Below are 25,446 nucleotides of genomic sequence, written 5' to 3'. Positions count from 1 at the left end.
GGGTTCCACAGTGAGACCCTGTCTCCAAACCATCAAAGAAGGAAAGAGAGAGAGAGAGATGAAGGACAAGGTAAGGAGGGAAGGTGAGAAGGGGGAGGAGACCCTTCTGCCTCCTTTGTGTAGAATGTGGCCATGTGACTGGGGGTTGAAAGTGATATGTAAGCCAAAGTACAGAATGAGACCTGGGGAAGAATTTTTTAAAGAAAACTAAGCTCAACTACAGGATGATACATTATTTGTGTTTTTCTCTCTCTCCTACTGACTTTCTGAAAAGGTTGGTGTGGTTGGATCTCTTACAACCATCCTGAGTCATTAGGAGAGACACATGATAAGAAAATGATGAAGGGAAGGCTCCCAAAGCCACCCTCCCCCAAGCCCTGAATTGCCTTCTTCCAAACTTCTTTAAAATAAAGTGAGATCAATTCCTTTATTTGCTTTTTTTAAAAAAAGAAAAGAAAAGAAAAGAGAGTCTTGTGTATTCCAGGCTAACCTTAGATTTTCAGTGTAGCTAAGGATGACCTTGAGTTTCTGACCCTTCTGCCTCTACCTTCTAAGTGCTGGAACTGCATGGAACCACCACACCTGCTTCATGTGGTGGTGGGGCTGGAACTCAGGGCTCTGTACATGGGAGGCAAGCAGTCTGCTAACTGAGCTCTGTCCCCAGCCCTTGTTTCTTCCATGCAGAATCACTCATAATTGACATAAGATGATTTGAATACACGAAGGAGCAACTGGGAAAGAGAAACAAGTCCTTTCACCAAATACCATGTGGGGTTTCCTTGACTAGGGAGTTTTTCTTGAATAAGAAGCAAGGATTTTATTACTAAAGATTAAGGGTTTAAGAAAATGTCAACTCTGCAGGATGATGCATATGTTTCTGTATTCTATCTTTGGCGCCAGAGATCTTACACAATTGGAATATTTTTTTTCCAGAAGGGAACAAGTTCTTACTACATAGCCCAGGCTAGCCTCAATTTTCCAGTGCTTCTTCATCTCCTAGGTACTAAAATTACAGGCATGCACTATACTTAGCTTGTCCATCAGTTTTACCAAATGTCTATAGTGTGCTCTATAACGTTTTATTGTCCTCACTATAATCAAAGGGCTTGAATAATATCACCCTCGACCTCAGTGCCAGCTTTCCAAGTTCTGCAGCTCAGATGTTAGCCCTCCTCTGTCTCGATTCCTCTTGTGTTTTGAGTCACCCACCACCTCCTCACTTAGCAGGGGAGGTGAGATGATGTGATGGGCAGGATACAAACAGGTGAAAAGGAGGCTGGTGCTCCACCCAGGAAGCACATCCCACACACTCACAGAAACAGGACCAGTTTTTCAGGTGTACCGTCCTTCCAGCCCTGCTTACCTCACCCGCAGAGATGTGAGTCAACGTCTTGAAGGACAGTAGGTTTTCGAAAACTAGTGTGGAGAGAGCCACCTTCAATCGAATCGCTGTACGGTAATTTATGGCCCAGGCAAGGGCCCAAAAGAGGACTTTGGTAAACTCGGTGGCAAAAAGGGCCAGACACAAGCAGATGCCAACCCCGATATGTCCGGAGGAAATGCTGGTAATATGCTGAAGGATTTGGTGAATGAGAACTGTCTGTAAAACAGTGTGGTGAAGAGAAGGGAGGGCTGCTGGATGGAGCTCCACACAAGAGGCCTCTAATGACAGCAAACTGACTTTACAGGCAGAATTTTCCATTACTTTCAGTGGTGGTGGCTGCACTTGACAAGGACTGGCTTTATGAAAACTCACCCCCAAGGAGCACAGAAATAAAGACAATGCACTACAGCCACCAGCTCTTAGAGAAAGTGACTAAGGACATGCTTTGCCCAGCTGGGGACCTAGGAGACAATTCAGAAGAGCCAGCCCCACTCACCGGCCCCAAGGCTGCCATGATGATGCACAGGATGTTGGCTACAACATCCATCAGCACCCGAGTCCTCTGGAATTTCCATACCACGCGGCCCAGAGAGGCCTGCTCCGGCCCCACCCTCTTAATTTCTTCATCCCAGAGGATTTGAAATCTGCAGTGAAAGAAAGGGAAGAAAAAAGGACAGGCAGTCCATGTCACCTATCATCTGGAACTGCTTTGGTGAGCCAGCTCTTGCTAGTGGCAGGACACAGCCTCGTCCCGGTAACTGGTGCCTTTGGGCAAGTAGTGTTCATTCGTTTTCTTCTTCCTCCGGGCAGGTAACTAGTGGGGATGGGGTGGGGAAGGAGGTGATGCCCAGACAGAGCTGCTGATAATGTCTGCACGAGGCACCACCCAAATCTTTCCTTCCCCAGGCTCTGGCTACAACATCCCTAATATAACCATAAGAACACAGGGGCAATAGAGTTAAAAGTCCTTCTCACAGGGGAAAAGCTGTCTCTCCTTTTTAGCAAGGTATGATGGTACATGCCTATAATCCAAGTACTTTGGAGGCTGAGGCAGGAGAATTTGAAGTTTTAAGTCAGACTAGGCTATGTAGCAAGACCTCGTTTCAAGGAAGCAAAAAACATTGTCCATTTCAAAGATTTGAAAGGAGTCCTGCACAACAGGTCTATGGCACATGAAGCGAAGGATGCTAGAAAGCAAGGCTGCGCAGACTCTCGTGAGACTTCACGGGCCTCAGGAAGGTGCTTAGGTGGTGCCATGCTCTAAGCGCAAGGAAGACAACTGCAGGTCTTTAGGTCAGTGCAGTGAAATAATTTGCTAGCAGTATGATTGACTGTGGATACTCGAAGCAAAGGTAAAAGGTCACACAGGACGTGAGGGGCATCAGGCCAGAGGCACAGTGCTGGCAAGTTAAAAGGGGCTTCAAGGACAGGTAGCTAGGGGTGACAACAGGACTCTTCGGTGAATTAGATGTGGGAGGGGAGGAGAATGGGGACCAAGGGTAGAAGCCAGTTTCCCAGTGTTAGCAACCGTGAGAATGGAGAGGGGGGAGAGGAAGAGTATCAAGAGGTGGGGCTGAGGGTCAAGAATGAAACTTTCAGCTCTTGCCTAGCATGGGTGGAGCTATGTATGCAATACACAGGCAGAAGAAAAAAGAAAAGAAAATTCTACATTCATACAAACCCAAACGAAACACCCTGCACTTTAGATATTGAAATATGTGAGGCATCCAAGCGCTGCCGATGCCGGACCTATGGAGTTCAGATTCTAGAAGAGAGGCCTGGGGTGAAGCGGGGCACATCATTTATTTGGTGCTTAATCTCCTGACCTGAGTGAAATCAGCTAAGAAAAAAGGGGTAGTTGATGTTGGGCAGGAAACTACTGAAAAAAATCCCTAATGGGCCGGGCGGTGGTGGCGCACGCCTTTAATCCCAGCACTCGGGAGGCAGAGGCAGGCGGATCTCTGTGAGTTCGAGGCCAGCCTGTTCTAGTGAGATCCAGGAAAGGCGCAAAGCTACACAGAGAAACCCTGTCTCGAAAAACCAAAAAAAAAAAAAAAAAAAAAAAAAAAAAAAAATCCCTAATGGGAAACACTAGCTAGAAAGCTAGAGGGAAAATCTAGCAGCACAGAGACACTGGTATGGCCCCTCAAAGCTCCCTGGAAATCTTCTCAAGACTGGAGAGAAGTTAGCAGTAGCTGAGATTTCCTCGGGCAGGGATAAGGGGCAGGGCAATTCTTCCCCTAGAAGCAACTTCAAGACCATAGCTTGTGCTCAGCCCCTTTAGGACATATTCCAGGATGTGTCATACTTTGGACCATGTGGCCAGGACAAAGAAAGGTAGCAGATTTGAGGACCTTGGTCAGGACATTATAGGTCCTCAGAACCCATTTCAATGCAAGTATCAGGAAGAACGGAGTTTGGGACTGGAGAGATGGGGGCAGTTAAGAGCACTTGTGGCTCTCCCAGAGGATTCAGGCAGGTTTGATTCTCAGCACCCACATGGCAGCTCACAACAATCTGTAACTCCACTTCCGGGGATCTGACACTCTCTTCTGACCTCCTCTGGTGGCAAGCATGTGCATGATGCTCATACAGACATACAGGCAAAACACTCAGCACGTTAAAATCGAAGCATGAATGAGGTTGGAGTCTTTGTGCAGATGAGAACAAGTCTATAAATTTTCAACTGAAAAGAACAAGGTGGCAGCCACACAGTATGTTCAATTTTTAAAGATTTATTTATTTTATGTATATGGGTGTTTTGTTTGCATACACAGCTGCACACCCAAAGAGGGAATTGGATCCCATACAGCTGTGGGTGCTGGGAATTGAACTTTGGGCCTTGGTGTTCTTAACCACTGAGCCATCTCTCCAGCTCCATGTTCTATGTTTTAACTTCAGCATAAAAAACATAGCCTGGACTGGGTATGGTGGTGCACACACCTTTAATCCCACCACTTGGGAGGCAGAGGCAGGTGAATGTCTCTGAGTTCTAGGCCAGCCTGGTCTACGGAGTGAGTCCCGGGCCAGCCAAGACTACACAGTAAGAGCCTGTCTCACGGAGGGAAAAGGTGCCCTGTGAGAGGGAAAGCAGACGAGGCATTTCTGCAAACAGTGGCTGCACAGGTTATGGTTGCAGAGAGTAGAAAAGAAGTCTAAGCAGGTTTACCAACACGTTAATGGTGCCTGCCTCTGGTAGGGGAACAGAAACATGGTGGGAAATAGTTTTACTGCTTAAACGCTGCCAAGCTATAACTAACATCAATTAGTTTGGACCAGTGGTACATTTTTACAAGTCAAAATTGGTTAATATAGGCAGTTTGCAATGCAGACATACAATGATGATATTTTTTAAAAAAATAAAGCCAGAAATGATGCCTAGAGCTTCATGCAGCAGCCAAGGTAAGGCTAAACAGCACAAAGTCAAGCAAGTCCCCAACGAACTGTCCACAGTGCTGCTCCTCTAGCTCCCGGCCTCACACTAAAGTCCCCTGTGTCCTTTCTACCCAGCCATACTTTGCCTAGAGACCAGGCCAGAAAGTGCAGGCATTTCAACCCACATCTCAGTGAACAGCTACTGAGAAGGGTCAGCAGCTCCCAAAGGTGTCAGTTTCCACAGGGGACACAGAAGCAAGTAAAAGAACTCTTGGGATCCCTCGCTTACAATGCCCTCCCCTTGGTGACCCTGGTACCTCTTGGCGTTGATGTCAGATGAATCATATGGTGATAGTGGGGGCAGGGTCTCCACAGTCAGCGTGTGCTTGTAACTTTGAATCATCACAGGTGTGAGCCAGGAAAATGTGGCAAAGGACAGCAGGCCAGCATCATCCACAGGATTGGGTGCCAACCTAGAGCAAATGGTATTCTCGTGTTGCTGGGTGCTTGGGCTCACTGCCCTAATACCCTGGCTTGAATCTGTAACCACCATGATAATCACAGTCATGTGTGGACCCTGGAGCTTGCATTCATTAGCCCTTTGGGTAGTTCTTGGTCTAGCTTACCCCAGCTCAGGAGAACAGATGGTGAATGTTCAGGAAATATGCAGGTCAGCCATTAAACACAGCCAATATTCAAATCTGAGTAACAGACATTTAACTATATTGTCCTGAAATCAAAGGTAACCATACCCAAAGTTTAGCATACCTATTTCCTCTATTTTTGTTATAATTTTTAATACATTTATTAGATTATATGTAAAAAAAAAACTACAGAATGTTGCATTAATTTGCATGTCATCCTGCATGGGGTCCATACAGATTGTTCCAATTTTAACAAGCACGCTGCTGAAGTGAGCATTTACACCACTGTCCATATCCTCTTAGGAGTTCCTCGAATTCATTTACCATCTTTGTGGTGGGAATACCCAGGAGTGGGGAGCCACTGTACATCTCTCCAACTTCACAATCAGCAATGTCATGTTGGTAGCCAGGATATGGTACTTACAACATAAAAAATGAAAAATATGTGGAATGAATATAACCAAAATGGAGGGTGTGTGTATGAGAAAGGAGAGAGAGATTGTCAAAACTAAATAAAACTCGAGACTTGCTATAAGCCCAAGAGATGCCAGTTGGGCCTCTGTACTCAGAAAAGGCTACAGTTTCTAGTCTTGTGGTTAATGGTGTATAAAATAATACACCAAACTACTGAGTATATGTGCTTGGAAGTCAGGCTGCCTGAGATACTATCCTAGAGTTTAGAAATGACCTACTCTCTGACTCTCTGACACTTGGTGTGGTCATGTCAGCAAAAGGTGAAGTCTTTCCCTCACCCTGAATCTGAGATGCCCTGTAGCTCACTTTGGTGTGCAGAACGCAGTAAAAGTAGAGTGTTGGCCTGAGCATAAGTCTAAAGGTGTCCTATCTGCATCCACTGTTGTGGAATAATCTTTTTGTACACTGTGAAGATGTGTCTTTGCCAAGACACCTTCTTATTGGTTTAATAAAAAGCTAAATGGCCATTAGCTAGGCAGGAGGTATAGGCAGGACAGTCAGTCAGACACAAATGATGCTGGGGAGAAGAAAAGTGGGATCTCCAGGAGAGGCAGAGGAAGCAAGGCATGCTGGAGGACAGGTGAAGCCATGAGCCACATGACAATACATAGATTAAAAATATGGGTTAATTTAAGTTGTAAGAGCTAGATAGTAACAAGCCTAAGCTATGGTCTAGCATTTATAATTAATAATAAGTCTCCATGTCATTACTGGGGAGCTGGTGGTCCTGACAAAAAGGTCCAACTACATCCACTCATTTTCTTGTAAGTCCACTGGAGGCTGAGTGACTACATGGCCCAGTTGTCTCTATTGTCCCAGTCAACTACCTGTTGGTCAACACTCAGAAGCACAGGCACCTTGCCCAGCATATGCCTGAGTAAACCTGATCAAGACCAGATGAACTACCCAAACCATGTCAGCCCAGGTTGCCCGTATAATTGTAAGCTGAAAAAAATGCTTTCAGCTGATAAATGGTGAGGCAGTTTGTTAAAAATCAAGGCTACACTGCCAGAGCCATCTCAATCTGAGTGGCCAGTGCTTCCATCTGGAGCCAGGATGTTGTCTGGGCTTAAGCTGCTGCCGAGGGCCATGTCTGGGTCCATGGTCCAGCTGCAGATGAACTGTGTATTGATGTCTGTGGTCCATGTCACCTCAGGGGGCCATAGGAAGTATCTATGAAGAAATCAGAGGGCCATGCTGAGCTGGCCCTGCCTTTTGCTGGCCTAGGGAAAGCTTGCCCTGCCTCTCACTAGACACTGCAGCAAGAGAGCTGGCCCTGACCCTCACGGGAGAGCTGACTCCTGCTCTCAGCAGAGATGTCGTCCCTCACCACAGGAGATGGACACCTGATGGCATGGGCATAAGGGAGCTGACTCCACCCCCTCATTTGAGGAAGATGGCCCCAGTGGCCTAGAATGACCAGCTTGGCCACCACTCAGGCCCACAGCCAGGCCTTGGGTTGACCCACCCTAACATCTACCCCATCTAGGACCTGCTGGAGCTTGTGAAGGGACTGGTTCTATAGAACAATACTGGCAAGATCTCCAAGCCACAGGAAGCCACAGGATATCCCAAAGGAGTTCGGGTGAGGATCTAGTGAGGATGGTGTACCAGAAACCAGAGGCCTTAAACCAGACCAGTGACTCCTTGCAATCAACATTTGCTAGTAAAACTAATTGGACAAAAGGGTAGACTGTGACACACCACTCTAATGCCACCAGGATGAATGAAGAGGTGTTGGAGAAGAAGGAAAAATGAAGAGGTTGGTTTTGTTTTTTATTTGTTTGTTTGCTTTGCTTTGGTTTGGTTTGATTTTTTTTAATTTTCTTGGAGGGGATGCTGCAGGGGTGAGGGGAGAATATGGGAGGACCAGGAGGTGAGCAGAATTAAGGTGCGTGATGTGAAATTCCCAAAGAATCAATAAAGAAATTATGTTAAATAAATAAAAATTAAAAATTAAAAAAATAAAGGCTGAGATATCCTGGCCTACAGCCATGGCAGAAGACTCCTGCCTGCCAGAGGCCACACTAGTACTTAGAAACCCAGGAACCCCAGGTACTTGGAACTGCAGAGGCCATACCACTATCCAGAACCCCAGTGACCACATCAGTTCCCAGAACTCCAGAACCCTAGAGGCAATGTGAGCACTCAAAACCCCAGAGGTCATGCAGGCCACCAAAACCCCAGTGGAGACACATTATTGAACACAAAGACTGGCTGGTCACCAGAACCACAGGCCACTGGGGCCAGAAGACCAGAGAGGAAACAGAAAGCAAGGGGGAAAAGCATCCATCCAACAAAAATACACTCAGAAATTAGCACCTAAACCTGTGATAACCCCAAACCCAAATGACTAGACGTGAGTGTAAGAACACAATAACACCAAGAGCAATATGGCACCACCAGAGCCCAGCCATCCTACTATAGCAAGCTCTGGATACTCCAACACAGCTGAAGCACAAGAAAATGACCTTAAATCAATCTAAATAGGAAGTGAGCAAATCCCTTAAAGAAGTACAGGAAAACACTAACAGGTAAAGGAAGTGAATAAAACTGTTCAAGACCTGAAAGTGGAAACAGGAGCAATAAAGAGAACACAAACTGAGGGAATTCAGGAGTTGGAAAACCTAGGTAAGTGAACAGAAACTACAGATGCAAGCCTCACCAACAGAACACAAGAGATGGAAGAGAGAATCTCAGGTGTAGAAGATAGGATAAAAGAAATACATACAATGGTCAACAAAAAATGTTAAATCTAAGAAATCCCTGACACAAAATATCCAGGAAATCTGGGATATTATGAAAAGACCAAACCTAAGAATAATAGGAATAAAAGAAGGAGAAGAATACCAACTCAAAGTCCTGAAAAATATTTTCAACAAAATCATAGAAGAAAATTTTCCTAACCTAAAGAAGGATATGCCTATAAAGATACAAGAAGCTTACAGAACACCAAATAGATTGGTTCAGAAAAGAAAGTCCCCTTGACACAAAATCATCAAAATACTAAACAAACAGAACAAGGAGGGAATATTAAAAACTGTGATGTTAAAAGACTAAGTAACATTTAGTGGCAGACCTACTAGAATTACACCCGACTTCTCAATGGAGACTTTAAAAGTCAGAAGGGTGTGGACAGATGTCTTGCAGACTCTAAGAGTCCACAGATTCCAGCCTAAACTACTACACCCTGCAAAACTTTCAATCACCATAGATGGAGAAAATAGGATATGCCACGACAAAGTCAAATTAAAACAGGATAGCCAAAAATATAGCCCTACAGAAGGTACTAGAAGGAAAATTCCAACTATAGTATGTTAACTATACCCAAGAAAGCACAAGAAATAAATAGTTGCACACAAACAAAACCAAAGGGAAAAACACACACTACCAACAACAACACAATAATAGGAATTGACAATCATTGGTCACTAATATATCTCAATATCAATGAACTCAATTCCCCAATAAAGAGACACAGAATGGATAAAAAAACAGGATCCATCCTTCTTCTGTATACAAGAAACACACCTCAACATCAAAGATAGATATTACCTCAGAGTAAAGGGTTAGAAAAAGATTTTCCAAGCAAATGAACCCAAGAAGCAAGCTGGTACAGCCATTCTAATATCTAACAAAATAGACTTCCAACCAAATTTAATCAAAAGAAATTGGGAAGGAAATGTCACACTCATCAAAGAAAATATCCACCAAGATCGTGTCTCAGTTCTGAACATCTATGCCCCAAATGCAGGGGCACCCACATTTGTAAAAGAAACATTACTAAAGCTGAAATCACACATCAAACCCCACACATTAATAGTGGAAGAATTCAACACCCCACTCTCACCAATGGACAGGTCATCCAGAGAGAAGCTAAACAGAGAAATAATGGGACTAACAGATATCTATGGAACATTTCACCCAAAAGAACACAAAAGAATGTACCTTCTTCTCAGCACCTCATATAACCTTCTCCAAAGCTGATACATACTTAGTCATAAAGCAAGTCTCAACAGATAAAAGGAAATTGAAATACCCCCATGTATACTATGAGACCACCATGGATTAAATCTGGATTTCAACAACAACAGAAAACCTACAAACACATGGAAACTGAACAACTCTCTACTGAATGATCACTGGGTCAAGGCAGAAATAAGAAAAAGAATTGCAAACTTCTTAGAATTCAATGAAAATGAGTGCACAACATACTCAAAATTATGAGACACATGAGAGCAATGCTAAGAGGAAAGTTCATAGCACTAGTGCCTTCATAAAGAAACTGGAGCCATCTCATACCAGCGACTTAACAGCACACCTGAAAGCTCTAGGACAAAAAGAAGCAAACACATCCAAGAGGAGTAGACAGCGGGAAATAATCAAACTGAGGGCTGAAATCAGCAAAATAGAAACAAAGAGAACAATACAAAGAATCAATGAAACAAAGAGTTGGTTCTTCTAGAAAAGCAACAAGAAAGATAAACCCTCATCCAAACGAACTAAAAGGCAGAGAGAGAACATCCAAATCAACAAAATCAGAAATGAAAAGGGAAACATAGCAACAGACACTGAGGAAATTCAAAGAATCATTAGGTCATACTTTATAGACCTGTACTCTACAAAATTGGAAAATCTAAAAGAAATGGACAAATTTCTTGATAGATACCGCTTACCAAAGTTAAATCAAGATCAAATAAATAGTTTAAGTAGATCTACAAGCCCTAAGAAAATAGAAGACATTTCAAAAGTCTCCCAAACCAAAAAGAAAAGCCCAGGGCCAGATGGTTTTAGCACAGAATTCTACTAGACTTTCACAGGAGAGTTAATCAGTACTCCTCAAATTATTTCACAAAATAGAAACAGAAGGAACATTACCAAATCCTTTCTATGAGGCCACAGTCACACTAATACCCAAACCACACAAACACTCAACAAAGAAAGAGAATTACATAACAATTTGACTCATGAACATTGTTGTGAAAACTCAATAAAATACTTGCAAACCAAATCTAAAAACACATCAAAAAGATCATCCACCATTATCAAGTAGGCTTCATTCCAGAGATGCAGAGATGGTTCAACATATGAAAATCTGTCAATCTAATCTACCATATAAACAAACTGAAAGAAAAAAAACCCCACAAGATCATCTCATTAGATGCTGAAGAGGCCTGTGACAAAATCCAACACCTCTTCATGACAAAAGTCTTTGGGAGAGCAGGGATACAAGGGACATACCGAAACATAATAAAGGCAAAATATGGCAAGCCAGTTGCCAACATCAAGTTAAATGAAGATAAACTCAAAGCAATTTCACTAAAATTAGGGATAAGACAAGGCTGTCCACTCTCTCCATATCTATTCAATATAGTACTTGAAGTTGCTAGCTAGAGCAATAAGACAACTAAAGGAGATACAAATTGTATCAAGGGGATACAAACTGGAAAGGAAGAAGTCAAAGTATTATTATTCACAGATGATATGATAGGATACATAAGCAACCCCAAAAGCTCTACCAGGGAACTCCTGCAGCTTATAAACACCTTCAGTGAAGTGCCTAGATACAAGATTAACTCAAAAAAACAAGCAAACAAACAAAGTAACCTCCTATATACAAACAATAAGTGGACTGAGAAAGAAATCAGAGAATCAACACCTTTACAATAGCCTTAAATAATATAAAATATCTTGGTGTGACTTTAACCAACCAAGTGAACAACCTGCATGACAAGAACTTCAAGTCTTTGAAGAAAGAAATTGGAAAATATATCAGAAGATGGAACAATCTCCTATGCTCATGGATCAGTAGGATTAAAATAGTAAGAAAGGCCATCTTACCAAATGCAATCTACAAATTCAATGCAAGATTCCCCATCAAAATTCCAACACAATTTTTTATAGACTTGAAAGAATAATACTCAGCATCATATGGAAAAACAAAACAACAACAAAAAAAAAAAAAACCAGGATAACTAAAACAATCCTATTCAATAAAAGAATTTCTGGAGGTAGCACCATCCCTGATTTCAAGCTCTATTACAGAGCAATAGTAATAAGAACCACATGGCATTGGAATAAAAGCAGACAGGAGGATCAATGGAATGGAATCAAAGACCCAGATGTAAATCCACATACTTATGGACACTGAATTTTTACAAAGAAGCCAAAATTATATGGTCTAACTGAATGTCAGCATGTAGAAGAATGCAAATAGCTCCATATTTATCACCCCACACAAAACTCAAGTCCAAATGAATCGAAGACCTCAATATAAACCCAGATGCACTGAACTTCATAAAAGGGAAAGTGGGGAACAGCCTTGAAAGCATTGACACAGCAGAAAACTTCTGAACAGAACACCAATAGCTTGGGCACTAAAACTGACAATTAACAAATGAAACCTCAAGAAACTGGAAAGCTTCTGTAAGGCAAAAGGCACCATCAATAGGACAAAATGGCAGCCTACAGAATGGGAAAAGATCTTCACCAACCCCAAATCTGACAGAGGCCTAATTTACAAAATATATAAAGAACTCAAGAAATTAAACATAAAAAACCCACATAATCCAATTTTAAAGTGGGGTACAGGTCTGAACAGAGGATTCTCAAAAGAAGAATCCTAAATGCCCAAGAAGCACCTAAAGATATGTTCAACATCCTTAGCCATCAGGGAAATGCAAATTAAAACAACTCTGAGATTTTATCTTACACTTGTCAGAATGGCTAAGATCAAAACCATAAGTGACAGTTCATGCTGGAGAGGATGTGAAGTAAAGGGAACACTCCTCCATTGCTGGTGGGAGTGCAAACTTGTACAGCCACTTTTGAAATCAATATGGCAGTTTCTCAGAAAAATGGTAATCAATCTACCTCAAGACCAGCTATACCATTCCTGGGCATATACCCAAAGGCTACTCAATCATACTACAAGAGCACTTGCTCAACTATGTTCATAGCAGCTTTATTTCTAAATAAATATTTCTAGCAAGAAACTGCCAGCAACCTGGTTGTGCCTCAAATGAAGAATGGATAAAGAAAATGTGGTATATACAATGGAGTATTACTCAGTTGTTTAAAAAGTCATAAAAAATGCAGGCAAATGGATGGAACTAGAAAAAAATCATCTTGAGTGAGGTAACCCAGACCCAGAAAGACAAACATGGTATGCAGTCACTCGTAAGTAGATATTAGTTGTAAAGTAAAGGATAACCATGCTACAACCCACAGACCCAGAGAGGCTAGGTAACAAGGAGGGCTTAAGGTGGGAGGAGGCACATGAATCTCCCTGGGAAGGGGAAAAAGAATAGACATCGTGAGTGGGAACAGAAGGGATCAGGTGGTGGGGGGATGGAGGGGGGATGATTGGAATTTGGGAGCATCTTGAGGGTGAGCTAGAAACCTAGTGTAACTGAAACTTCCAGGAATCTATGAGGGTGACCCTAGCTAAGACTCCTAGCAATAGGGGATATGGAGCTTGAACTGGCCATCTCCTGTAACCAGGCAAGACACCAACCCAGCCACACCTACAATTTGTCCTGCCTACAAGATGTGCTGTGATAAAGGTGGTGCAGAAATTATGGGAGTGGCCAACCAATGACTGGTCCAGCTTGAGACCTATGACACGAGAGGAGGCCCACCCCTGACACTTCCTAGAGGGCCTTCCCTCTTCCAGATGCTTGATAGCCCAGAGACCTAGGATAAAGCCAAACACAACTGGCAAAAAAAAAAAAAAAGTCAATGAAATGATTCCTAATGATATTCTGCTATACTCATAGATTGGCGCCTAGCCCAGCTGTCATCAAAGAGGCTTCATCCAGCAACTGATGGAGACAGATGCAGACCCACAGCCAAACATTAGGTGAAGCTTGGGGAATTCTGTAGAAGAAGGGGAGAAAGAATTGTAGGAGCGAGAGGGGGCAAGGATATCACAAGAAAACTCACAGAACCAACTTAACCTGGGCTCAGGGGGGCTCACAGAGACTGAACTGACAACCAGGGAGCCTGCATGGAACTGACCCAGGCACTCTGCATATACGTGACAGTTGTGTAGCCTGATCTTCTTGTGGGACTCCTAACAGTGGGAGCAGGAGCTCTTCCTGACTCTTCTGATGGCTTTTGAGACCCTATTCCTCCTACTGGGTCGCCTTTTCCAAGCCTTACTACAGGGGGAGGTGCCTAGTCTCACTGCAACTTGATATGCCATGTTTGGTTGATTTTCATGGGAAGACTGCCCTATTCTGAAGAGAAATGGAGGAGGACTGGATGGAAGAGGCAGAGAGAAGGTGAGGGGTGAGGGACTGGGAAGAAAAGAGGAAGGGGAAACTGCAGTCAGGATATAATAATAATAATGATGATGATGATGATGATGATGATGACAGTGATGATGAAAAGGAAAATTTTAAATTTTTTAATAAATAAATTTTTAAAAAGAAAAAATGAAGGCTGCTGCTGAACTGCAGGTAAGTGATTTGACCTCTTCCAATTGTCTTCCCATCAACATGGTGACAGACCCTCTAGAGTGCAGAATAAAGAAGTTGGATGTAATGACACACACACATCTACAATCCTCGAACTTGGGGGCCTGAGCCAGGAAGAGCTTGAGTTCCAGGCTACCCTAGCCTACAAAGCAAGACTCTGTGTCCAAAAAAAAAAACAGGAAGGAAAGGAGGGAGGGAAGAAGGGAGGAAGGAAGGAAGGGAGGAAGGAAGGAAGGAAGGAAGGAAGGAAGGAAGGAAGGAAGGAAGGAAGGAAGGAAGGAAGGAAGGAAGGAGGGAGGGAAGGAGGGGGAGGGAGGGAAGGAGGAAGGAAGGAAGGGGAAAAAACTGAATGAAAAGTGTATAAACTTTATGAGCCATCCCAGCACAAGGAAAGCTCCTGTAACATGAGCTGTCTTTCTCTCTCTGATCAGAGGAGGAGTCAAGAAGTTAGGGATCCATAAATGAGTGTCTGTGTGGCTGGCTGGATGAATAGAAGGACAGACATATGGAGGGGCACATGAAAAGCAGAGGTTGGGATCCCTGGGGGCCCTGCCCACCTCAGTCTTCCTCCTGGCTCACCTTGCACAGGGTCGCACTGGGATCATGGTTTTCAGGCTGGGATCATATCTCTCAAAAAAGGATCTCCTCTGGCCTCGCCGATCCAGGTCTGAGAAGAGGTAGGGGCCTTCACCCACCATCCTGATGGTATCCAGGAGCCCTAGGCTCTTGGCTTTGGGACGGTTTCACTCTGCAGACAGAGATGGAGAAGGCTCACTGAGAAATGGAGATAATAGGAGTAGAGTCAAAAAGCCACTCTTGTGCCCAGACCTCTTCACTTGCTTTGAGCCCTTGGATGTGGTTTTACCCATTAGTCTCAGCATCTGGGAAGGACTGTGGCCAGACACCGCCAACACCCCTTCACCTACATTTTGAGTAAGCTTATCCCATTCCTCTTCTCTACCAATCTTGAGTTGCCTGGAAGCCATAGATCCTCCTGTGAGATTTCAGTAAGGGTCAAGACATCGGCAAGTCTGGTTCTCAGCCCAGCAAGGCAGTCTCAGGAAAAACGGTTTTGCTTTTTCAGTGTGAGTGAATTCTGTCATACATGCACACCTTTATTTGTCCAGATTCTCCCAGGAGCTTATGCATCCACGTCCCCTTCACCTAGATACCCAGTGGGCAAAAAACTTCAACAAGGCCACTCTTCAGGACCAGCCACATCTTGACAAGTCCATGTTTCCATTGATTCTATGGCCAATGCCACCAGTAAAAACCCGTAACTCAAGTGGAGAAAAATTATTCTGTGTCTGCCTGGCCTACAGATCAACTGCTCCATTTGTGGAGTTCCCACAGCAGGCTCTTCTTACTTTAAGGTCCTGTCCTTTTCTGGAGCCTACCCATGTACTTGTCCTGAGTTATCAAGACGTCCCTCTTCCCAGGTACAAGAAATAAATGTCCTTTTATTGCTAATCTGAGTTGAAATGATTTCTGCCCCTCTTAAGTAGAGGCCATATCCATAGTGTTATATACACACAGGGCTCAATTTCCTGTGAGTTCTCCCTGGAAGTTCTCACGACTAGAAAGACAGGAAAGCAATTCTCATCAAGGTGTTAATGACTGTGGATAAACTGTGGATGGGCCACACTGGAAGAGGCCCCTCAGATGGACTCTTTTACAGATTCCTCACTATCGTGAAGAGGAAACTGAGGCTAGGAAAAGGGAAGGACTTCCTTACCCTAAGAATGGCAGAGCCTTGTTTGCGGCAGTCCAGACTTGGGGAAACTGAAGCTTGCTCCTCTTCTTCCGGCGGTAACCCTGGAAAAATGGCTTACGTGTCCTATATCACAAGAGGCATGCCTCTGGAACGATATACCTTTTTTCCCCTCACAACAAAATCTGAAAACAAAAACTGCTTTATTAAAACAGGAAAAATCCAAGCAGAAACTGAAACATGAAATCGGATGGGAGAGGCACATGTTTTATGTGCAGTAGATCTGCTCAAAAATCTCTTCATTCAGTTAATGAATATTAATGACCAGAATACCACAGACACAGCTCCAGAATCCTAATTCAATCAGAAAACAGAAATTTCCAAAGTTGCTAAACCTTTTGCTAATATGAGCCCTACCCCTCCACATGTACAATCTCACAGTCTGCTCCAGCCAGGCTAAATGTATTTATGTCCCCTGAACAAAGTGCCAATCCCTCCTACTGTTGCTGGGTCTTTGTGCACACACCTGGAGCAATCTGGCCCCTCCTTCACTTGTCCAATTCCTGTCCAGACTCTGAGGCTCAAATTACACCTCTGCTTTGCTGAGAAATTTTCCTTTTTACCCAAACAGACTGTGGGCTTCATGTCTCTCTCGCTAACAGCCGTACTGAAACACCTAGCCCCATCCCTGTACCTATTTGGTGCACGTGTGTCCGCTGGAATTGATAGTAGCAAGTATCTGAGAAGTCTAAAACAGAAATGCTCCCCTTGAAGAAAGAAGAAATGAGCACTCAATAGCACCATTGTGCTATAAACCACGGGACAGCATAAATTCTAGAAAAAGGCACCAAAGTAAGGTGTAAGCTAAGAAGCCATGGTGGTGGTGGTGGGGGGAACGACACTGAATAGTAGACTACCCCACAAACACCTAAAAAGCAGACAATAAGGAAAGGAAAAATTTAAAAACAAACTACAACCATAAGAGCTAAATGGAAGACAGAAAAAAAGCAAGTTAATAGATTTAAACTAAAGCATACCAATAATCATATTAGATATACAGAGACTGTTAGTAGAAAAGCAAGATCCCATGATATGCTGCCTATGAGAGACACATTTTAAACATGAAGGTACAGTTGGTCGTGGTGATGATGCCTATAAGCTCAGCTATTCTGAAGCTTGGGGTAGAAGGATCACAGATTTAAGTCCTGCTTGATCAGGTTAGCACAACCCTAGTTTAGGGTACAAGTAACAACAGCAAAGAACCGGAGGTACAGCTCAGTGTTAGGCACCTGCCTACCACGCCCTAGGGTCAATCCAAAGTACCACTGAGATAAATAAATACACAGGCAAAGTGGCTGGAAAAGGAAAGCCCCAATGGTAAGACATACATATGGGGAAAGACATGAATGGGCTTTGGAGAGGAAAGTGTTTCTTAAAGCAAATCTAAAGCATAATTGAAGTCTTGACTGAGGCCACCACACAGAAATCTTGAACTTGTCAATCAGAAGGCATCATTGATGAAATGTTAAGAGCAGCAATGTGCTGATGTAAATACAACCCTTTAACTGTAAAGAATTAGCACATAGAATTTATAAAAGATTTCTATAGACCAATAATGAATAAATACTCAATTTGGAAGGTAAACAAAATATGTAGCTGGGTAACTGACAGACGAGTTCACTGGACACATGAAGCTGGGTGTGGTGGCACAAAGCTGCAGTCCCCTCACTCGGGCGTGGTGGGACACAGTTGCAGTCTCAGTACTGAGAGGACAAGTCAGGAGTGAGTTTGAGGTCAGTCAGTGCTCCATAATGAGAGCCTACCTCAAAACAACAACAAATTCTTTCTAAAACACGCACGAAAACATGCTCAGTCTCTGAGCCGCAGTGATGTTAAAACCACAATAACAGTTACCTCTGATTCTTTCAATAGGCAATATTATAAAGCCTAAAAGTTGTAGGTCTTGGTATAGGTAAAGAGTACACCCATTCTTTTTTTTTTTTTTTTTAAATTTTCCGGAGCTGAGGACCAAACCCAGGGCCTTGTGCTTGCTAGGCAAGCGCTCTACCACTGAGCTAAATCCTCAGCCCCGAGTACAGCCGTTCTTAAACGCTGCTGGTAAGAAAGTAAATTGTGAGCCAGGTGATCATGGCACACGCCTTTAATCCCAGCACTCGGGAGGCAGAGGCAGGCGGATCTCTTTGAGTTCGAGGCCAGCCTGGTCTACAGAGCGAGATCCAGGAAAGGCTCACAGCTACACAGAGAAACCCTGTCTCGGAAAAAAAAAAAAAAAAAGTGAATTGTGCCAATAATTTATAAATCAATTTGGCATCATCTGGTCAAGTTCAAGGTCATCTTATCAACATAGACAGCAATCAGACATGCACATGGCAGATGATGCAGTCTCCCTGCTTAAGCAATTGTGCATAAAGTAGCCTAAAATTGGCAAGCTCCTTTTCACTCCCCTCTCAAATTCTCTCCCGCTTCTGTTATCTTTTGTCTCTTGTGCTTACTGGTGTCAAAACCAACATGCAATATAAAGCACACACACCAGCAAACAGCCCACAGACAATGGAATCTCATGAAAACATACCTTAGTGACTCCTCCAAGAATGTTTGTAGCAGCCGTTTGCCATATCTTCAACATGCACAGATAAGCAAATGGCTTCACAAACTGTGTACTCCAAACACAGCGTATTACCACTTAAAACTAAAGGCAAATGAACTAGGCCCACATATCAACCTATGTGAATAGCACACATGATAAGCTGAGAGGGAGAGGGAGAGAGAGAGAGAGAGAGAGAGAGAGAGAGAGAGAGAGAGAGAGAGAGAGAGAGAGAGAGAGAGAGAGAAAGGAAATACCTAACAGTCTGTCAGGGCCCCTGCACAAAGGCCACAGGAAGTTTTTCCCATGAGGCTTCCCTGGTGCTTCTCGGAAAGCCCTTCACAGCCTTCTCTACCCAAAGCCCCATCTCTGTAGCCCTCTCCTGGCTTTTCTGCCTTCACTGCCAGCCTCTCACCTTGGTCTCCTCAACCAAATGTGATCCAGCTACAACCACCAAATGAAGCAGAGACCTGGGCCTGACTCAGCCGCTATTCACAGCCTTGCTCCTGCAGCCACACCCTCATTACTGCCACCGCATGAGTGATAGTCACTCTGGGGTCCCTGACCTGCTACCTCTCCCTGGCTGAGGGCCTTTTCGGTGTCCACTCCCTGCTCACTGTGAGCTGCTCAAAGGGAGGAGAGCAATCAGGTAGAAAAGATGGAAGAGCTCAGGAGTATTACAGAATCTAGAAGAGACTGAGCACAGCAAAGAGCCTCTTGCATGAGAATCTCCTCCCGGCCAAGACAACACGCTTCAGTCAGCTTGGCCACAGGCTCCAGCCATCGCTCAAGACAGCCCTCACATTGTGTTTATGTAGAAAACGCATAATCTCATCTAAAGGGAAGCCCAGGCACACAGGAGCTCTCTACAAAATTAGCCTGAGCTCCTGAGAACCTTAGCATCATAGAAGAAAAAGGAAGCAAGGAAATATTCCTGCTTAGAGGAAACCAAAACAGGACAGCTCAAAGCAATGCACAGTCCTGTGTGGCATGCTGAAAAGGAAAAAAAAAAATTAAAGAAAGTGAGTGGGACAACCGAAGAAGTTTGCATGTGGGCTGTGGATTGTGCAGTCACGTTAGATTAAAGTTGAATGTCCTGATTTTGATTGTGGAATGATTAAAGATACTTATCATTTTGATGATTCTGGTTATATAAGAATGCATATTCTTGAGAAATAAGTATTCAGAGGAAATATAGCAAATTATCTGAGACTTTCAAATATGTCAATAATAATAGTAAAAGCCAAGTATGGAGACGCACACCTGCAGTTTTAGCATAGAGCACGGGCACAGGGGTCCGGAGGTCACAGACAGTGCTAATAAATAATGCATGCAGAGAATATTAAAGGCATCCTAGCAGCTTGTTGTTTTGTCTGAGTATAGCTGAAATTTCTTATCATCATTCTTATCACCTTTTTGTGAATTTGAAATCATCTAAAAATGAAAAGTTAAACATTTTAAGAGGAAAGAACCCTAGAGGAAACACGTTGTTTTCCTTCTGTGAAACTGACTGCCATTTCCCTGTGAACCTTGCTTGAATCTCAGGGACCAGAAAGACCACACACATGCCTCTGCCATTTGAAGGCAATCACCGTGGCTCACACCCAGACTCTATTCCTTCCTTGTCCAGTCTCAACTTCTGGCTCCTCCACCCTGACAAGACTCAGCCTGCCTCACATATAACTTCTGGTTTCTTGATCACCTCTTAACTGGTGAAGGGTCCTGTCAGCAGCTTGTCTAAGGTGTCAAACATCCCAAGATGCCCAGCACAAAAAGCCAACCTCCCTGACGCCCACCACAGAAGACCGTACACAGGAAATCGATACTGGGAGGCCATTTCCTTGAACACTCCTCCACAGGGACTGCCGAGCTAAGATGTCATAAGACAGTGTGGAAGCTCTGCAGCTGGAACGCTATTTTACTAAAATTGGCAGCCCAGGGTAGGGGGAGTGAGACTCTTTAAATCAGGAAGTGTGCTTTGGGTAACGTCTCTCCGTCTGGCGCGCCATCCTTTGCCAGGAGCAGGAAGCTGCCTAGAGTGAGGAATCTGTTTGCCAGCAGTCACAGGGAAGCAGGAGCAGCTGATGGGGGTGGAGGGCATGATGATAGGCAGCTTTCCAGGCCAGGGACCCTGAAGCCATCATTCATGATTGAGCACCTAAGGATTGGCAAGAGACTGTGACCCCACCCCTGGAGCCCCTTGCTGTTTTCAGGTGGGGGTTCCTAACCTAACTTCAATATACTGGGCAGGCAGAAGCAGAGAGGGCTCCACTTAGAATAAAGAGCACAAACATACACAATTTAGAAGTCCATTTTATATGGTCTGAATGGTTCAATTTTTTTTTTCCAGTTCACAGAAAATATGTATTAAGAGAAGCACATTTTCTTTAAAGGATTCCTTGCTTGGCAGAAAAATCTCAACAGCTCTCATAGCTGGAATCAGACACTGCAAGAAACAGGCGCCCCTGCTCCCCTGAGCCGCAGCTTGCAGCACCCCGGCGGGCCCTGGCCCTGAGCTTCTGGGCTGCGTGACCCTTATCTGTTGTTCGCCTCATGCTGTATTTGCTTTTCTGTGTCCTCGACTCCGCTCAAAGCAGGAGGAGAAAAGATGTCTAGAGGGAAGCTTTGTAAGAAGCATCTTCTCTGCCCACTCCTGTGCTCTGTACACTCCATCTTGCCTCTCTAACTCAGAACACTTGCAAGGGCACATGCAAATCAGACGTCTGATGTTGCTTCCCGTCTACAATGGCTGTCCTTCCTCAGGACTCCATTGACCCTTGGCAGCTCCATTTTTCACCAGAAAACCCTTCCAAATAAGAGGCTACGGTCCTCATCTCTCCATAAACCCTCTCCCCCCTCTCCTCCTCTCCTCTCTCTCTTTCTTTCTCCCTCCCTCCTCCCTCCCTCTCCCTTTCTCTCTCCCTTTTTCCCTCCTCCATGCCTCTCTCTCCCTCTAATTTTCTGGTGTTAGCAATTGAACCCAAGGCTTCTTCTTTGTTACTGAACTATACCCCAGCCCAATAAATACATTATTAATTAAAGTATCCAACGTGTCATAACCCCTCTCCCAACTTCCTTCAAGACCTAAGCTGCCTAGTTCAGAGGAGAAGCTGTAAGATGGCTTTCCTCAAGTCTGGCCCTTCACTTCTACTGATCAGCCATATTGGCTGTCCCCAGTACCTTATGGTCAGCCAGCCTAAAACATTAATCTTGAGTGATGAGGAGCTAGTGTCAGAGTTGTGGGGAGTGGGAGGGGATGAGGGAAGGCCACAGACAAGCAACATAAAGGCCAGGGGAGGTCTGCTCAAAACCTCTCATCCCTAAAGAGCCTAAAATAATAGCTTGAGGCGGTGTCTCCAAATGAGGTCATCCATTTAGTACAGAGATGGTCTACCATGACTGAAAAAAGGTAAGAACTCTCATTTTAAACCTATGAGAGCCACATAGTAATGCAAGGTGAATTCAAGATCTTTTTCGAAAGAATCTCTTGGTTAATTGTGAGCAGTATTGTGAGAGCATGCATGAGCGCATGCACATGGCTGAAAGACCTAACTCTTCAATGTAGGCTTCTGTGCATCACGATGCTCAAATCCTGTCTTGTTTCTCTTTGTTTTCTTTCACATACCACAAGGCTCCAAAACTAGAATTGTCCCAGGCCTCTTTCATCTCCGGGAACCCCAAGCCAAGGCTTCCTCTTACAGGGCCAGATAAGGTCCTACATGTTGCCCCTGCAGCCTGACCTAAGGATGGGTGACAGAAGCCCCTCAGAACTAACTGGGGGGCACAGATTGCAACAGAGATGAGCTTTGCCTGGGCAGGGGATGAGCAAGTTCCTGGGATGGAGATGAAGAGGGAGAGCGGCCAGAAGCCATGGATCTTACCAGCCTCTTCCTCCACAGACCTCAGGCTTGGTTCCATTCGTCCCACCTGCTGGGAGCCTCCTCTTCAACTGCCCCATTCAACTGCCACTCCCACACACCTGAAGAGGGAACTCTGAGGGAGCCAACATTCCCTCAGGCCCACATTAAAGGGCCTCATCCCAGGACTGATCCATAGGACACCGCTCCCAGTGGGGGTTAAAAGCTCACAAGGCTTGCTGGCTTAACCTATCGTCCAGCCTGTCACAGCATACCTTTGTCTATGAGGAGATGAATCTTCCTCCAACCCCCATCCCACTGGGTGAGGAAACTGAGGAGCAGGGCCTCCCACAGCTGGTTGCAGCACAGGGCAGCAGAGCTGAGGTCATTGCCTGCTACTCCAGGCCCTGCCCATTTCTGGTCCCATATCCTCTTGAAAATGTCAGCTGTAGGGGCTAGAAGGCAGTAAGAAAAACAAACTTCAAAATAAAAAATCTCATTTGTTCATTCATTCATTCATTTAACATAAATCAAGGGGCAATTTGAGTCCCCCCCCCTTGCATTGAACAAATGCTCAACCTGAGGCTAGAACTCACTCTTGTGCACAGGACTCTACAGTGAGCACTGCATACTTGGAGGCAGAGGGCTTGGCTGATTCCTTAGTGGCTTCTGTACCTTGCCCAGAGTAGGTGACCAATCACAAAGTTGTAGAAGGGTGCCACTGTGGCCATGAATGAGTTCAGAAGGAGCAGAGTCTCTGATGCCACTGTGGTCATGAATGAGTTCAGAAGGAGCAGAGTCTCTGATGCCACTGTGGTCATGAATGAGTTCAGAAGGAACAGGGCCTCTGATGCCACTGTGGCCATGAATGAGTTCAGAAGGAGCAGTCTCTGATGCCACTGTGGCCATGAATGAGTTCAGAAGGAGCAGTCTCTGATGCCACTGTGGCCATGAATGAGTTCAGAAGGAGCAGTCTCTGGTGCCACTGTGGCCATGAATGAGTTCAGAAGGAGTGGAACCTCTGATCTCAGAAACAGCAAACTGTGATTGGCTTCAAAGTGCTGTTGGACCTCCCAGCTGACCTCTGAGAAGCGCACCTGCCCTGACCTCCCAGCTGACCTCTGCCCAGCATACCTGGCCTGCAGGACATCTTTTGCTGTGGCCCAGTTGGGGTTTTGCTTCCCCGAGTTTTAGTCACCTACAGAAAACTGAAAATATTAGATGGAAGACTCTAGAAGCAAACACTTTAGAAGGTTTTATTTAATTGGAGCCCATTGTGAGGAGTGTGACAATGCTTGGACTCCCTGACTCTGGACATCACCGCTGTCAGTCCCTTTAGGAACCAGCTAGGTATCAGATCAATTGTCAACAGAATCACTGTGCTCATATTCAAATGACCCTTATTCTGCGCCGTAATCATAACCCAAAATGCAAGAGCTGTGATGCTGGCAATTTTATTACGGTATATGAATGGTTCCGTTTTATTATTCTTTATTGTGGTTATTCTCTTACTGTGCCTAACTCCTGCATTTCATTTTATCACGTGTAGGTAGAGGGAAAGCATCATACAAAAGAGGGCTCAGGGCCAGGTGCTGTCTCAGGATTCCACTGGGGGGGTCTTGGAATATGTTCCCCACAGACCACAGGAGCAGTTGCTCTATTTTAGACCTGTCAGGTCTCAGCTTTGCTTCTTCCTGCCGATTCCTCCCTCTGCTGGCTGTTTCTGGCTTCTACATTTCCTGAAGAAATTCGCTTGTATTTCTCTGCCTGCAATAAACCTGATGTTTTTCTCCTTGCCCTGAAGGGAGGTAGAAGTGTGGTCACTGGACAATTGGGTAGTAAAATGGATGCTCCGAGGGGATGGACTCGGGGCAGGTTCTCTTTACACATGCCTGGAGTGCCTGGCTTCATGTGCTCCCCCATCCTCTATGGATGCAAATTGCTGCTAATAATATCACTTGACATTTATAAAGCCCTTTGCTTCATCTTCACAACAGCCTCAGGGTGCCTCCTAAGCCCAGCCAGACTCTCTTTCCAAGTCTTCCAAACAAATCCAGATACAGCATGCTTACCAATGGAGGATGCTGAATTTAACCCCCATCTTCATGCGAGGCAGAGCAGAGATGGATTTCTACTAAGACAATATTTTGGTGCTACATCAAAGGGTACCAAAGATGGGATCTTGAGGTCAGATTCTGGAGCAGAATGATACAGAGGGGCTGTAGGTCTCTGCATAAAGGAGTCTTCCCAAAGAGATGAGCTCCCACCTCACACAGCACCCACCAGGGCTCATCCTAGATCAGGGAGCAGAGACTCAGCTGAATGAGCATACCTGGGAGAGTGGAAAGAGCACAAGAATGCATTGCAGGATGGTAAGAAAAGCCGGGCATCCTCGATAGAGCCTGGCACAGTGGCACACCCCATCTCAGCACTTGGCAGCAAGAAGGACTGAACCAGAATGGTCATTAGCTTCAGGTCAGCCTGGGATACAATGAGGTCAGCCTGGGATACAAAGCAAGATGCTAGGATGAAAGAGGAGGAAAGGAGGGAGGGAGGGTGAGAAGGAAGGAAGGGAGGAGAGAAGGAAGGAAGGAAATCTTGTTATATTTCTCATCCTTTGAAAAATTCTAAATATATACTGTTAAACTGAAGATCTCGAGCCCAAGGATATCTAAAATAAAAGGATTTGTCAATTGCTAGACACACTATCCAGAAAAAGGACCAGGTCCTGGGCCAAGTGTTGACAAGTTCCCAGCAGCAAGCTAAGTAGCCCCTGAAAAATGTCCTCCATGGAGCAGAGTTGAGACCTTGATATTTTTTCCCTTGAGGAAGGGAAGCCTGTGGGAGGTCCACCCCACCCTCACCCCAACCATCACACCCCCACCACCCCATCCCTATCCCACACCCACACCATCC

The 25,446-nt window shown here is 44.7% G+C and overlaps 1 protein-coding gene across 2 annotated transcripts in view; it reads right to left on the bottom strand.

Moving 5' to 3' along the window:
- The window catches only part of Abcc12 (ATP binding cassette subfamily C member 12), a 75,075-nt gene extending 56,745 nt beyond the window's left edge, over window positions 1-18,330 (bottom strand). Inside the window, exons 1-5 of one of the 2 annotated variants that reach the window (XM_052728769.1) lie at window positions 16,093-18,330; window positions 14,937-15,105; window positions 5,077-5,232; window positions 1,881-2,028; window positions 1,364-1,600 (exon numbers count right to left, since the gene is read on the bottom strand). In XM_052728769.1, coding sequence (XP_052584729.1) covers window positions 1,364-1,600; window positions 1,881-2,028; window positions 5,077-5,232; window positions 14,937-15,055 — 660 coding nt within the window. In that variant the 5' untranslated portion in view covers window positions 15,056-15,105; window positions 16,093-18,330. Of the gene's footprint in view, window positions 1-1,363; window positions 1,601-1,880; window positions 2,029-5,076; window positions 5,233-14,936; window positions 15,106-16,092 lie in introns of those variants that run through there. The other variant, XM_052728763.1, reaches the window with a different exon arrangement.
- Window positions 18,331-25,446: the final 7,116 nt, after the last annotated feature.

This window comes from Peromyscus californicus, unplaced genomic scaffold (assembly GCF_007827085.1).
Source record: "Peromyscus californicus insignis strain IS unplaced genomic scaffold, ASM782708v3 Scaffold_8__1_contigs__length_139910024, whole genome shotgun sequence".
Lineage (NCBI taxonomy): Eukaryota > Metazoa > Chordata > Mammalia > Rodentia > Cricetidae > Peromyscus > Peromyscus californicus.
The sequence above is the reverse complement of the archived record's forward strand: the minus strand, read 5'-3'. Positions and strand labels throughout refer to the sequence as shown.